Source organism: Chiroxiphia lanceolata, chromosome 2 (genome assembly GCF_009829145.1).
Source record: "Chiroxiphia lanceolata isolate bChiLan1 chromosome 2, bChiLan1.pri, whole genome shotgun sequence".
In the NCBI taxonomy this organism is placed as follows: domain Eukaryota; kingdom Metazoa; phylum Chordata; class Aves; order Passeriformes; family Pipridae; genus Chiroxiphia; species Chiroxiphia lanceolata.
In genome coordinates this window covers 118,576,672-118,591,330 of record NC_045638.1, presented here as the reverse complement: position 1 = coordinate 118,591,330, position 14,659 = coordinate 118,576,672, and the positions used below count along the sequence as shown (strand labels likewise).

Here is a 14,659-nt window from a genome sequence, read left to right as displayed (position 1 = left end):
CAGGGAAGCAGTGCTATTCTGCAGAGAAAAACCACTCTGGGATCAAGCAAGCAGCAAACTTAAGTTTCCAGACTTCATTTCTGTAAGGAAGTTTCCAGCTCATTAACTTTCCTTGTTTAACTTTATTGCTGGATGCTGCCAGAAGCAAGAAGTGTCAGGTTTTTAAGAAGGCACTTTGTGGCCCTTGAAAACACTTGTTTGAGCCTCCACTCTGGAGTCTGGTCAGTACCCCACTGGCCACCCATCATAGAAAAGGTATCTTTCACATCTATCCATCAGGGGATTCCTCACACACAGATATTAAGAAATTCACTAAGAAATTAAACAGAAGAGAGGCAATAATGGTAATATCTGATTTTCATCTGTTAGAAAAAGCCTCTCCTTATACTCCACAAGTGTCTTGGTAATTGTTTGAAAGTCGAGACTCCTCTCCCACCATTAAGTGTGCCATAAAGCAGTCTCCTTGTCCAGTTCTCCTCTGCCTTGTCTCCTCCTCTTCCTCCCAGCATCCCCATTCTGCACAGTCACAACAACCCCCTGCTTGGTTGCTCGCTGGTAAGACCAAGAAGAGTCTTCTTGGTCTTCAGAGAGAAGGAAGAGTGCAGTACTGAACAGTCTCTCTGGCTGCCTGGGATGGGCTTGGAGGAAGAGGTAAGGGTCCTCCACTCTCTGCTTGTTCAGTTTCTCTGGACATTGCTAGCTCAGCACAGCCAGCCCCTGCTGTTTCTTGTGGACAGCAGGAGAGTGGCAGAGCACTCTGCACTCACCTGAGTGCAGGGTTTCAGAGGAAGCACAGCTCTGGCTCACTCCACCCTCAAAGCAAGGTGCAGGCAGAAGCCACCGCCACCTTCTCCAAGGCCAGCTTGACGAGCCTCTGCCCTCCCCCTTCATGATGTTTTCAACTTGACAGCTCCTAATAAACCAAACTTTAAGAAGCGGCCCCTGGAGAGCCCCTGGAAGCTAATTAATGCTCTAATGAAGAGCATGACTGCCTTATTTGCTTGATGGCTCCCAGGTCAATCAATCTGCTGTAGACAGGCTTGCAAAAAAGCAGCGAGGAGCCCAGCACCCCTGGCGTCTGCTCAGTTATCATCCCCTGCCATCCCTCCCCATCCCTCCTCCCATGTTCATTACTGTCAAAAACCCAGCAGCAAGAGGACAGATTTATAGAGGCGATTGCAGCTTCTCCCTGTGCGCCCGATCCAGGATTAGTCACAAAGGAACTGGACGAGGGACAACGCAGGGATGGAGGGATGGGAAGATGCATGGGGAGGTGGGTGTGCTGAGGTCTGGGCCTGAGGATGAAAGGGAGGAGAAGGTGCTCTGAGGTGTTGCCACAACCCCCTGCTTGTGTGAAAGCCCTGCTTTTTCATTCTGCTGTTGCCACAGAGACTCCCCAGTGCTCAGACCCCAGTCCCTCTCAAAGTTCTGCCGAGTCACCCCCTCACTTGTGCTGCAGGGAATGGCAAGTGTGGTAATGCACATGAGGACAGTGACAATTTAATAAACCAGCACAAATCTGCTGAAGCCTCCTTGCCAAAAGAGAGCCCTACCCAGACACCCTGGCCTGGCCAGATTGCAGCACAGCCCCCGTTGTGCACTGTGCTGCCAGAGACTGTCTGCTGCCCTTGTCTGAGCCCTGCAGACCACAGGGACACGCACTGCTCCCAGACAGCACCTGCTGTCTCAGCCACTCCATCCCGGAAAACCTGGCAGGGAGAAGCAAGATCCAAGGAGGAGATGGGAACAGAGCCCACCTGACAGCCTTGAGGTCTCCTCTAGACCCATATTCATCTATCTACCACCTTCCTCCCTCAGGCAGGACCCAGACAGAGCCCAAGTACTGTTTTCCCCCCATGCTGCTTGAGGAAGGGGGCAGAGAACAGCAAGAAGAGCACTGAGAGCTCAGCCTGAACCCAAGTGATTCCAGGGTCACATGCATTCAACAGGAACCACCTGTACCTCTGTTTCCCCTAAACCCCAAGAGACCTGTAAGTGCCAGGGAGTCACCTCTCCTGTCCCCTCCACAGACAGGACACAGCTATCCTGACAGATCTCTTGCAGATCAGCCTGGTAAAGCTTGCATGGTGGATGCTCTTCTCTACCTGGAAAGAGGCAAGGCAATGTCTCCAGAAGGGAAAATGGTGGTGAACCCTCCGGGGACAGGGATGGTGGCCTCCACTATCCCTGATGAAAGAACCAGGTTTACAGAGGCAGGCCAGATACCGCAGCAGAAGGGGAGCCCCAAACACGAGGATGCAGGAGGGGAGAAATCTCCACCCCTGCCCTTAGGGCTCACTCCAAGTTCAGCCCGTGCTCCTGTGCATGGTCTCCTGCCAGCTTTGGTTTCGGGAAAGCAGCTGGCGTGAACCTAGACGTGCTTTTATTGTTCCTTCCCCCCTGCTGCAACATGAGCTCACCAAGAAAGAAACAACAGGCAGCTTGAGAGATGGAAGTCAAAAGGAAAGCACTGGAAGGACATCAAACAGCCACAGGCAATCTAGCCAGCCAGGTCCACAATCATGTCCAACAGACCCTCACACCAGGCTGGATTTCTGCCCCAGCCCACAGAAGTTAAAACCCAGCACTCGCCCTAAAGCAGCGCAGGGGTCTGTCCCTGAAAAGCACACACAAGTTACCTGGGCCTGTGCCCCCACCTGTGCACAACCCTCCCTCTACTTTGCAGCCCAAGGCGTGCAGGCTTGTGTGACACTGAGGAGCAGGCCATGAAAGGGAGCTTCAGATGCCATCGCTGCTGCTGGTGAGTTTTCACGATACCAAAATTCTCTATAAGCTCTCACACATACAGCCAGCACTCTTTACAGGGCCTTTCCTCACAATGCCAGTCCTTAGAACAGCTTCATGCCCAAAGGGTCAGGAATGTCACACTCAAAGGCTAAATGTGGCCAGTTGTCATGCAAGACACTTGTGCCATCCTGCCTACAGACCTTGTATTCAGAGTTGTGTTAGTGCTGCCATTACCCCCCCTTATTCCCTCCCTCCTTCAAGATCTACGTGCTTCGTTTCTCACACACTGCTGATTTCTTCCTGGGACCAGGAAAGGACTGGATTGTTTCAAGGTGCTGACATTCCCTCAGCATTACCTGTGGGCCTATTGGTGAAATTACTCTGCACCCACATTAATACATGAAATTTAAAACCAGCACTGCCAACTCTGCAGTTATCACTCAGCATGGATGAAATCTAGAAACACTACCCACTGCAAGAGTGCCAGGGAGAGACAGCCTGGGCATTGAAATGGCAAACCAACTTTCCAGAAGAAGCTCCAGCAACCTATTCCTCGAGGATGTGGGATTTCACAGAGCAAGGAGATTAATGAAGCAATAAGGCAGGCACTATTTTACCTTTCTCACCTGAACACACTTTAAAGGCTGACATATATTGATTGCCACGTCTGCACCTGGAACCTGTCAAATAGAAAGGTCACACTGACAAATAGGGAGCAGGGGTTTAAGAGGAAACTAGAATCCCAACATCTGGAAACGCACTCTGGCTTCATCTGCCAAAAGACCCCCAGACAAGCCTTCTTTACAGTGTCCCTCAGTGGATCAGGAGCGGAGATAGCTCACCCCAAGCTTACTGGCATATAGGTCAAGGCAGAAACCCAGGGGTAATGGCAAGGGAAAGGAGAAAGCTAGGACCAAGACACCAAATAGCAGCCTGGGGTTATCTCAGATTAAGGTGGATGTACAGGCACAGACAGTGCTCTCAGGTGCTCAGTCGTTCAGGTGTCCTGAATGACCGCTTCTGAAGAAGCCCTGGATACCAATCTGAAAACCAGCACCCCCTTCATCAGCACAGGTTTGACTGTGGGGGCTCTAGGACGTTCATTCAGAACTGTCTGAGGAAGGCATCTCCCACATCATCCTGGATCCTCTCCGGAGATTATCCAGGCAAACACCTGGCAATGACACAACACAACCTTCTGCAGCCTGCAAAACCGGAGAGAACCAGAGCAGTCACTGGTAGGACTGCCAAAACTGCATTCATGTGGAACATCAACCATCCGCTCTCAGAGACTGCCTGGGACACGGAAACAAAACACAGGGAGTGCAACCACAGTGCTGGGAACGCTCTGAGGAGTCCCTCTTCTCTTCCATCCCCACTTGTGAGCCATAAAGCCTCAAACATTATGCAAGGCTCATTGAACTGACAGCTGAGATTTGTGTTGCAGTAGTTTGTTGAGCAGCTGGGAGACAGGGAAAGTAAAAACCATGGAGACCTAGATGACTTGTTCTGTTAAGGCATCACTTGATGGCTACTGCTCCAGTAAAGAAAAACTGGCTGCCAGAGCACAGTTTAAATGTCCTGCTTGCCACCCTGAGCTGTGACACACAGGCTCTCTTCTGGAAGCTGTTATCAAAGATTTCTCTTTCTGTCTTACACAAGGGCTGTGAAGAAGCATATTACTCCAGGGATCATATCCATTCAACACTGTTTCCTAGGGAAATAAGCTAAAATGATGAACATCACCAACTTGACCTTGCAAGCAGTAAAACATGTATTACAAGGTAGGATAATCAAGATAAATGGAGAAGATTAACCTGGAGATGAAGGCGAGGAAGAGAGAGGGAAGAAGGATGATGGCGAGCTCATGAGGTGCCTGGAGCTCACAGCAAACCCTGAGTTTTCTAAAGACATGCTAAGGGTTGGGGAAGGTGGAGGAGAGTGTGGAAAGGGATACTGATGGGAAAAACACAAAGCTCAAGCTAGAAGAGAGACCCTACACCAAGGAGTCCTTTTGCACAGGAACACAAAAGGAGGACTAAAACGCAGCAAGGACCTGAGCCAACAGTCTTGAAGGTGTTAAAAGCCTCACTCCAAACATCAACTCCATCAATAGGCCAAGACAGCAATAAACTGTTCAGCTCAGTGATGGCCCAGAGCTACCCTGTGACCACATATCTTTGCACTCTTCATGCACAATACAGGCACCACCAAAATACCACTGACAAGGCCTACACAAGGCACCTCACTCTCTCCACTGGCTGTACAGGGAGCATAAGCACCTTGTAGGTTTTCTGACTCTCCCTGCCACACTAGGTGTTTGTTGCTCAGCTCTTGCACACTCTGTGTGGGCACCCATGGCCCTGGTGACTTACAGCCAAAAGGGTTCAATTTCTGGTGGGGATGAAAGTCAGGCTCTTTGACCACCATCTGCTTTTGAAGGTGCCCCCAGCAGACTGAAAGCTGCAGCACCTCACTTATGGTGCATGTGCACGGGCAGGCTTTGGTGACAACGTCTGTCTTCTTTGATCCTCCTTGTCCTGTTCCTCTCCTCTCTTTCCTAGGTTGGTCTGCCCTGATGAATGGAGGCGGCAACCTGAAAACCACCTCTGTCTCACAAGAACAGTCCAGAGACTGGACTGAGCTTCAGCCACCTCCCTTCCCAGAAGAAAACCCTATAAAGAGCATACAAGAGGCAAGGAGAGGATCCAGTTCCCCATCCAGAGATGGATAAAGGAACTTCAGCATATCTGTGGCTGAAGAGATGGGCAGTTCCACCTGAGCCAACCACAAGTGTGAGACGTCAGTCACAGCCACAAGAGCAGTCCTGACTCAAGAGAGACCAAGCCCTGGCATATGCCCTATCCCCACAACAGCAACAGCCTCCCCAGCCCTCCTCATGCCCTCCTGGCACTCACCTGGCCGCAGGACCCTGATTTCCAGCAGGTTGGAGGTCCTGTCCGCCAGCCTCGTCCAGCTGCTGTTGTAGTTCTTCCTCCAGAGCTCAGCCACACACTGGTACTTGCCGGCCTCCGTGTCGCTGGCCCGGCTGATGCTCAGGCGCACGTTGTTGGAGGACTCGGCCTTCTCGATGGCGGTGCGGGTCCGGAAACCCGCGTACCTGTCGCCCCACTGCACCCCGCCGTCGCGCGTGAAGGTCACCAGGTCGTGGAACTCGGTGCTGCCCGCCGGCTGGAAACGCCACGTCACCGACACCGGCACCCAGGACGGGTAGTGGGGCTTGATGATGCACTGGAGGTCGAAGGACTCGTTGTAGGTGACGCCGGGGGTGCGGGAGATGGCTGTGACGGCAAAGCCGGCCTCTGCGGGGAGAGAGAGAGGGGCTTTGAGAGACGCCTGCCTGGTTCGGCCCTGCTGTTAGCATGCAAAAGCTAGAGCGTGGTCACCCAGCTGAAGGCCTGGAATAACCAGCCGCCCATGCTTGTGCTGTGTTGGCTTCTCGTGTGCAAGTACGAAGTGGCATGAAAAGCGGCGGTGAAAACACACTGAAGTGCCTGCATAGTGGTGACTGCCTGACCAGCAGTGACTGCCTGACCAGCAGTGACTGCCTGACCAGCAGTGACTGCCTGCCTGAGCATTGGCTGCAGCGTTAGGAGGACTGTGCTCGATTTCTACCCAGAGCAGTGGGATCCCCCGAGACCCAAGGGCGGCCAGCCAGCCTCTGCAGGGTGCTGAAGCTCCGTACGGAAACGCAGCAGCACGGAGGCAAGGGAGCAGCACCTGACAGAGGGATTACCCAGCACCAGCCTGGCTGCTCTCAGACCCCGTGATTCACATCCACCTCTTGGGCAGGGGGTCCCGCCCCGTCCCCCACCCCAGGTGGGCGGCTGGTTGATGCAGATGAATGAAAAATGAGGAAAGCAAGAAGCAGCAGCCTTCATTCATGCATCTTAGAGGTGGCAGTGGTTACAAAACCCCAGGATGGAGGGAAATGAAAGAGAAGCTGGTTGCTCCTGTTCTTCCCACAGCACGGCTTTTGTTCTCTTCCAGATCACGGCTCCAGGACGGCTTTATGCAGTTATCCTCGCATGTCTGCCACTCTGCAGGCCAGTCAATACACTTTGACTTGTCTACCCCCAGCACTTTGTTTGTTTTGGGGAGTTTAAATCAGCAGTCCTTTAGTAATTTGAAGATAACATCTTCCCAGTTAGTCAACTGCAAGCCAGTCAGGCTTACATTTTGGGTCAGAATATTTCCATTGCTCAATTGTGCCAAGCTGCAGAGAGAAATATTTTCTTCTCTTCCAATCACTTCAGTGTAGCCAGCAGACTTAGCAGCGACCTTGTTTTCTTCTGCCAACATCCCCAAGAAGTGCCCCCGTTCCTGGGAAGGTCTGTGGGGTGTCCCACACAGGCTGACAGTTCTCCTCCCTCTCCCTGCTGACCATGCCAGCCCCCAGCACAGCCTCTGCTGCTTGGGGAGACCCCAGACAGTGCCCAGTAGGAACAGGAACATTTTCTGATCAGCACGTGCAGTATCTGCACACTTTCAGCAAGTGCCTCTGCAACCCCAGGGCGTCACCGTGCCAGAGCTCCAGGACATGTAATTACTGAGAAAACAGGTCAATCTTCGGGATTAAAACCTCTCGCAACATGTTCAGTGATCCCCCAGGAGAGGAGAGTGAGACCCAGGCTGTCTCCCCTGCAGGACTGCTCTGTCTCATGCCCACGTAAGCCCTTACTTTCAGACTCTCCTGCCCCAGCACGTGTGTTACCAGGCCCAGATCAGAGTGCCATGGAGCCAGCGATGGCCCCAGAAAGCCAACCTAATTTCACCAAGACCAGCTGACTTCGACAAGTGTAGTCACCAGCTGGCCTGGGCAAGGAAGCTTCATGGAGAGACTTTCACACAACTGCTGTGTGAAAGCCAGGTGTGTTTCTCAGGACCTCAATTCCACCAACACAGTCACAGCTCTTAGGTTAACAGGCAAAGGGCCTTCTTCTTTTGGGAGCTGGTACAAAAGGAGAGAGAGAAGCGACGCATAAAAGTGGGGAGATTTTCTGTAAAACCTCCCTACTACTAGAATACAGCAGTCTCCTGTCCCCTCCTTCTGTGGCTAGCCAGGGACTGAAGGCCCTGCCATGCACTCCAGATCCTCAAAAGTTCAGGGACATCTACTCTCATCCGACAGCACATCTCTCTTCTGGCTATTGCTTCTGAGCCACCCTGTAGACAGATTTATGGGTTTGAACAGCATCTGTGCTGGTTCAGCTAAAGAGTTTCTTACCCTGGCAGACTGGCAAACAATTAGTCCTTAACTTGAAATGTGTCACTGAATTTACTGCATTTTTTTTTTTAACTAGCAATTTCTGAAGCCATAAACCTCTCCTGCTCTTTCTTAGCACCTTCCATTTGAGTATCTCAAGACATTTCAAAAACAGTATGCTTAACAAAAAATATCGGATTCAGTAACAACGAAACAATACTCGGCAGTTTCTCTATCATATTTTACGAGCTACTTTAGCTTTCCTAGTTATAGAAAGGGACCTAGGAACTTCTTAGGACTTGACAGAACATGCTCAACAGCCGGTGATTTCTTTGGGATGAGGAGTGGAGGATGAGGGACCTTTCCATCACATCTTCTGGAACTGCTCTGCAATTCTGAGCATCTCAAATTTTAACAAGAGTAAAAAAGTCACATTTTAAAATCTCAGTACTTAATCTCAACACTGCTGCAGGTGGCAGAGTAAAGAGAAGGGCTGATACTTGGGACTTGTAGAGGGCCAAATGCTGCTGATCTCATGAGGAAGATACTATTGAAACCAGATAAGAATTTGCCTGTTGTTCTTTACAAACGAACATCCCTACCTGCTTTTGGAATCTATACAAAAAAGATTTCTAGCTCCAGACAAAACAGCCTCTGAAAGAAGGTGAAAAGCAAAAGGCAGGAAAGGAGGAAAAAAAGCAAGATTTTAATCAGAATACAATACAACTTTAAAGTCTGGTCTCATACATCTTGTCAAAGCTTAAGATTAATACTGCAGAGAACCAAAAAACTACACAAAATCCCCAAAAATCCTATCTTGACCTTTTAATAGAGCTCCCAGCATTCTGCAAATCAGTGGCCTCATAGAAGCAGTCATCCCTTCTTCAGCCTCCTGAAAATCACTTTGGGAACTAGTCCAGGACTTAATATAGCAAGGCCAGAGCAGGACCAAAGTAATTCACCATCCACTCAAAATCCCTACTGCCCTACCTGCCCTCTCCTAAACTGATGTGGTTTCACTGCATTTGAAATGGAGGAGCCCCTCGGCAGAGCAGAGCCCCAGCTGCAATAATTCCAGGCACTAGTTCACCTTGGTCACGGACAACGTTGCAGTTCTGGACCAGCAGCTCAGTGTTTCCTTGCAGAGGCAGTGAGGACCATTCCTGACTCAGGCTTTCTGAAGGTTTCTGGTGCTGTCACAGATGCTCACCATTTCTGATGGCTGGGCCAACAGACGCCCAGCATTCTCCTCTCCTGGTCTGGTGAGCAGAGGTAAGGTCTACCCATGGCAGGCAAGGAGGCTTCGATGCCCACAGGCTGCCAGTGGAGCACCACCACTGCACTGACCATAGCCCGGCTCCAATGCTGGGGGGACATGACATGGGACTGGAAGCCTCTCCCTTCCGAAGGACCCTGGAAGCACTGTCCCTCTCCTTAGCCACCCCCTGCTTTGCTCCTGCCAGCCACAGCCACCCCTCAGACTCTGCCCCCACACGCAACGGTGCACGCAGACGTTTTGCACAACCTACCAGGAGCTGGGCACCTCCATCCTGCTGCCAAGCAAGGGCAAGCGTGCCGAGAGCAGCCCCAGTTATTCGCAGGTGACCTTCCGTGGGACAGCCAGGCACAAGGGGGAGCACGGCCCCACGGCCCCCCGTGCCTCAAGTACTCACCCAGAGCAGTGATGGACACCGGGGTGCCCGCGTGCCGCTCCCCAACCATCTGCCACTCCCCATCCAGCGTCCGCGTCCACTCGGCCACCCGGCACTCATAGTGGCCCTCGTCCGCCTTGACGCTGTTGAAGATCTCCAGGGTGAAGGAGCCGGGCCGGACCTGCTCCACCTGGATGCCCCCGTAGCTGCTGCGCTCAGCGTACGAGGGGCCGGGGTGCAGGGTGCCCTCCCGATCCAGACGCACGATTTCGCTGCGCCGGTTCAGCTTGTCCACCAGCTGCCAGGTGACGGAGAGGCGGCTCTGGGGCCCGAAGCCCGAGCGCACGTTGCAGCCAAAGCGCAGGCTCTCTCCTTCCAAGACATTGCTGGCGTTGTTGATAATCTCCAAGGAGATGCTGGTCTCTAAGGAGAGAAACGCATACACAGGGGAGATGACACACACTCGCCACTTCTCGGGCTGCAAGAAGGACGCTGCTGGCCAGAGACGCTTTCCACCAGGCGCAGGAGACTGCCCACACATTTGGGTCCAGGCACGTTTTAACCTCATGCCACGTTTTAACCACATCCAAAACCAGCCTGTGGGCAGCGAGCTGCTCCTGGTGACTTGCACACTCAAAGCAGGTGTAGGCCAAAGCTGGGAGCCTGCGGCTCACGAGACATTGCCGTGTCTTCTGGTCACAGGTCCGGGACGGGATCTCAGCAAAGCTTGAGGGAATTTCTGTTGCTACAATATGCACTGCATGCAACTGGCTCTGCCAAAAAAAAAAGCTTCCAGCTCTCTGGGGTTTTCAATTCATGTCACCCCAGTCACCGTCTTGCTACATTCGGTCCTGTAACACCTTTTGGGAGAAGCTCTCCCAAAATCCCACAGCTAGTGACACTATTGGTAGCTATCACTGTTTGGTAACATTAAAAAAAAAAAATATCTGGTATCCTGAGCTTCCCAGAGATGTAAGGCTTTATGGCTGTTTTTGAGAGATAATGAGTGCTGGTTACTCCTGCTGTCTTCCGTTGGAGTTTTGGACACTTAGCACCCTTGAAAAATCATCACATTTGTTCCTAGAGCTGGTGATTTATCAAATGGCAAGAATGAAGCCTGTCTGAAAGATGGCTGTGCATAGAAGCACTACATTTTAGACACTTGTCCAGTGCAAGATTTCTAGCTAGAGTAATTTTCAAAGCCAAACAAATGAGACCAAATATCGGTAGGAGAGAAAAGAAATAGAATTTCTCTTGGAGAAATGAGGAAGGGGGAAAAAAAGCTAGAGGAAAGGGCTGCATTTCCTTACAAACCTAAGAGATAGGAGACAAACATGGCACAAAATCCTCTTTCAGCTACCCTCTGTTTGGCCAAAGCCCACTGCCAGGGTAGCCTGGGCAACATGTGCATGGTTCATCATGCCATGGCTACCTGAATTTCAGAGAGCAAAACAAGGAATGAGTCAGTGGACCCTCTCCTCTTGATCCTGTTATTTCTGTATTTATCATGTTTGTCTGACAAACACAAAAGGCATTCAGGCAAGACTCCAGCAGCTTGTTTTCATCAGAGTTGGCTGACACACAGTGACCAGTACAGAGCTCCATGCAAAGAGTATTGGGGCTCAAGGAGCACACAAACCCTGGTTTCTCCCAGTACAGCTGTCTTGCCAGACAGCTGAACAGCCGCCACTGAACAGCCTGCAGGAACCCAGGATTAGGATTATTAGGATAAACCAAGGCCAAGCCAGTGTCCAGATTAGGCCTGCTGAATACTTTAGAGCGCCCAGCTCCCTGTGGAGTAAGGCGAGGAGAGAGGTGTGAGGAGCAAGTCAGAGGCTGTCACATGTACCTTCAGCTCAAGGACAAAACTGCCAGCTTGGTGGGGGCATGATTCCCCACCTGTGAACCTGACACGCAATCCCTCCTTTCCATGCCCTTCCCAACAACAAAAATAAATCCTTCCAGTTGGGATTCCAAGCCTCCACAGCACGCAAACTCTGATCCTCCCTCTCCCCCACTGTCTGGGCACATCGCGGCTTCCCCAGCCGGCTGCCCAGGACAGCACAGGCCCCAGGAGGGGATGGGCACGTTTCTACTTACTGAGCGGCATGACAGTGATGGGGATGTTCTTTGGCCGCTTGCTCTCCTTGTCGATGAAGTCCCCTGTCACGGTCTTCTCCCGCTCGGTCACCCGGCAGTTGTACTTGCCGCTGTCCTCGAGGCGGAGGCGGTAGATCTTCAGCACGAAAACGTTGTCGCTCTCCTTGGCCACCTTGAGCTGCCCCAGGGCCTCACGCTGGGCAAACTCGTTGTTGAGCACCGGCACGGCGTTGGGCCCCAGGCTGGCGATGAGGGAGCTGTTGAAGGCCCAGGAGATGGAGAAGTAGCGGTCGGGGACGTTCTGAGCCTCCAGGATGCAGCGGAACTCCACCGGCTCCCCCACGATGTACATCCGCTTCTCCGTCTCCAGTCGGACGCTGAACTCCTTATCTGGGGAGAGACATCTCTCATGCATCAGCACAGCAAAGCCCATCAGGAGAGCCAGCACACCTCACGTGATGTGTTTACAACTTGCTACTCCCTCCATGGCCAACAGCCCCTGGACAAGCATATCCATAGGTGAAAGGGTTTAGGGACTTGCTTTTGCTGTGAGAGGCCAGATGGGCCACTGCTGTCAGAGAGGCAGCTTCCTGCCCAGCAAGCAAAGAGCTCTGAGGCTTCCTCAGTCACAACCCTTCCCTCCAGCTTCTCCTCCTGGGAGCAGCTCTGATGTGACAGCAGCATTCAGCAGCACTGTGGAACATGACCTGGAGCCTAGTCCTAAATCACACCCTGCTCAGCTGGAGTCAAGAGGCAGAGCCTTTGGGGATATCACAGAGGAAGAAAGAGCTCGGCTGGATCTTTAGATCCTTAGCAGGAGCTAAGGAGCTAGCCTTCTTGTGGGCTAGAAGGATTTTAACTTGCAAACGGACCTTATGCAATACAGAAGTGCCTGCTGAAAATTTTTAGTTTTATTTTCTGCTGTGTCACTCTTATCTCTTCACTCACCAAAATTCTTGCTGTCCGTGCTAGCACCAAGTGCTTAAGGCAAATGTTTTAGCTTCTGTGTCAGCCCTAGATGGCTGACCACACCAGGAGACACCCAGGCCACCCAAGCCCCCTTGCTGCCCTGGTGTTCCCTGATTGCTCTTTGCCGACATTTACCGTGCCCTCAGGCAGTGCTCGGGCCCTCCTTTGCACCCAGCCAGCAGCCTCGCAAGTGGGGCACATGGCAAAGCAAGAAGTCAAACCCCAGCCACCTAAAAAGGCACAGCCCCTTTTTCCACCTCCTCCCACCGCCCAGCCCAGTGAGAAGAGGCCGAGGAGACACTGACCAGTGGCTTGCACGTTGACGATGGCACCCTGGGAGCGCTTGCGGGTCATGGCGTACCAAGAATCGTCCGGGTCCTGGATCCACTCCGCCGCCTCGCAGTAAAACTCTCCCTGATCCGACGGGTGGAGGTTGTAGATGGTGAGCTTTGAGGTGGTCTCCCCAACTTTGTCCAGGCGAACGTCCCCCGTGGCCTGTCGCTGGGCGTAGGCGCTGCCGGCCCGCAGGACGAAGTCGCGGCTGAGGGAGATGACCTCCACGGGCGCCTCGCTGCCCCGCTGCCGGTACCAGGCGATGGAGACGTGGCTGTGCTGGGCTGTGCTCTTGGACACCTCGCACTTCAGCTCCAGGGAGTCGTGCTCCACTTTGTTCAGTGTCTGCGGGACCGCCGTCACTCGCAGCGAGTCGGGGATCACTGCAGCCAAGGGGGACAGGGAAACACAGCCCCGGAGTTAGCAATGCCAAAAGGCTGAGTCTAAAGCCCAGACACACTAAAAGAGAGCTGGGGTTTCTTTTTACAGTGGCAATTAATCCCTATGTATTAGCAAGGCCCTGTTAACTCACATCTAGCCCCTAAAAAGAGGGGAATCGCCCCCAAAGCCGTTAGCTGGGAAAGACCACGTCCTGCTGCACGTACTCCAGTGCAGTGCTCAAATTCCTGCTCGATGGGCCCCAGCAATTGAACAGTTTTCCATCACGCTACAGAGCAGCACAGCTTAATATATCCACTTCCCATTGAGGCATTTTGTCACGAGCAGCCTCCCCTTCATCATGTGCCCCCCCAGCATGCTCTGTGACCCTCCCCCTCTTGCCCACATCCTTCAGCCTGTCCTTAACCGTGGAATGGTCTTTGCCCCTCATCACTGGTGGGGCCAAGCTGAACATACTTAGTCCCTTTAATCTTCCCTCATAAAAAAGTCAGGAGATCCAACTCCCCTCTCCTTTGTTTATATCATTTCATCTTTTAATGACCCCCTCAGGCCAAACGAAGGGGTTTCTGCATTCAGAGGGAACTGGCTCCTCTGAGGGCAGCAATGCAATTGCATCCTGACCAATGCCTGCTCCCGGGACACAGCTATGTCAAGGCACTTGGTAATAAAACTGCTGGCTACTTTTCCAGTTGATTAACCAGAGGAAAGGAAGTCCAGCTGCCAAAATCAGGATGAAAAAAAAAAATTGCAGCCCCTCGACCTTGCTTGATTTTAGCAAGAGGCTCTTCTGCCACCAGATGATAAGACTTAATTTTTATAAAGAAGCCTTTCTAGACTTTGCTGTCTCAAGAAACATCATGTGGAAAGAAAGAAGAATGTAAACCTTCTCCCCAGCTCTGCAGACGAGGCAGTGTTAGCAAGCCTGTTAATGCCCACGGTTTTGCCACGTACCAGTGGAATATAATTAACATATCTCAGTTCAGTTTCATTGACAGCACTGGGTGGTTTGACAAAATTAGCTGAGCTGCCAGAAGCTGCATCTGTTTCATTCAGGCACTGCTACAGAAAGCAATGAGCTGCAGTGAAGACAACCACTGGGATTATTTATGGCAGAAAAGTCAAAAACGGAAGAGAGAAAAGAAAAAAGGCATGAGTTGGGAGTAAACGAGAGGGAAATCTTCTCACATCCAGCCTGGATGGGAGGATTTGCTTTTACCACATACTGACTACC

At 52.0% G+C, this 14,659-nt stretch overlaps 1 protein-coding gene across 3 annotated transcripts in view; it reads right to left on the bottom strand.

The window, feature by feature from the left end:
- IGSF3 (immunoglobulin superfamily member 3) overlaps nt 1-14,659 on the bottom strand; it is a 94,985-nt gene that overhangs the window by 20,842 nt on the left and 59,484 nt on the right. For 2 of the 3 annotated variants that reach the window (XM_032679318.1, XM_032679317.1), the window contains exons 3-6: nt 13,002-13,412; nt 11,728-12,117; nt 9,649-10,050; nt 5,667-6,071 (exon numbers count right to left, since the gene is read on the bottom strand). In XM_032679318.1, coding sequence (XP_032535209.1) covers nt 5,667-6,071; nt 9,649-10,050; nt 11,728-12,117; nt 13,002-13,412 — 1,608 coding nt within the window. The remainder of the gene's footprint in view (nt 1-5,666; nt 6,072-9,648; nt 10,051-11,727; nt 12,118-13,001; nt 13,413-14,659) is intronic. The other variant, XM_032679319.1, reaches the window with a different exon arrangement.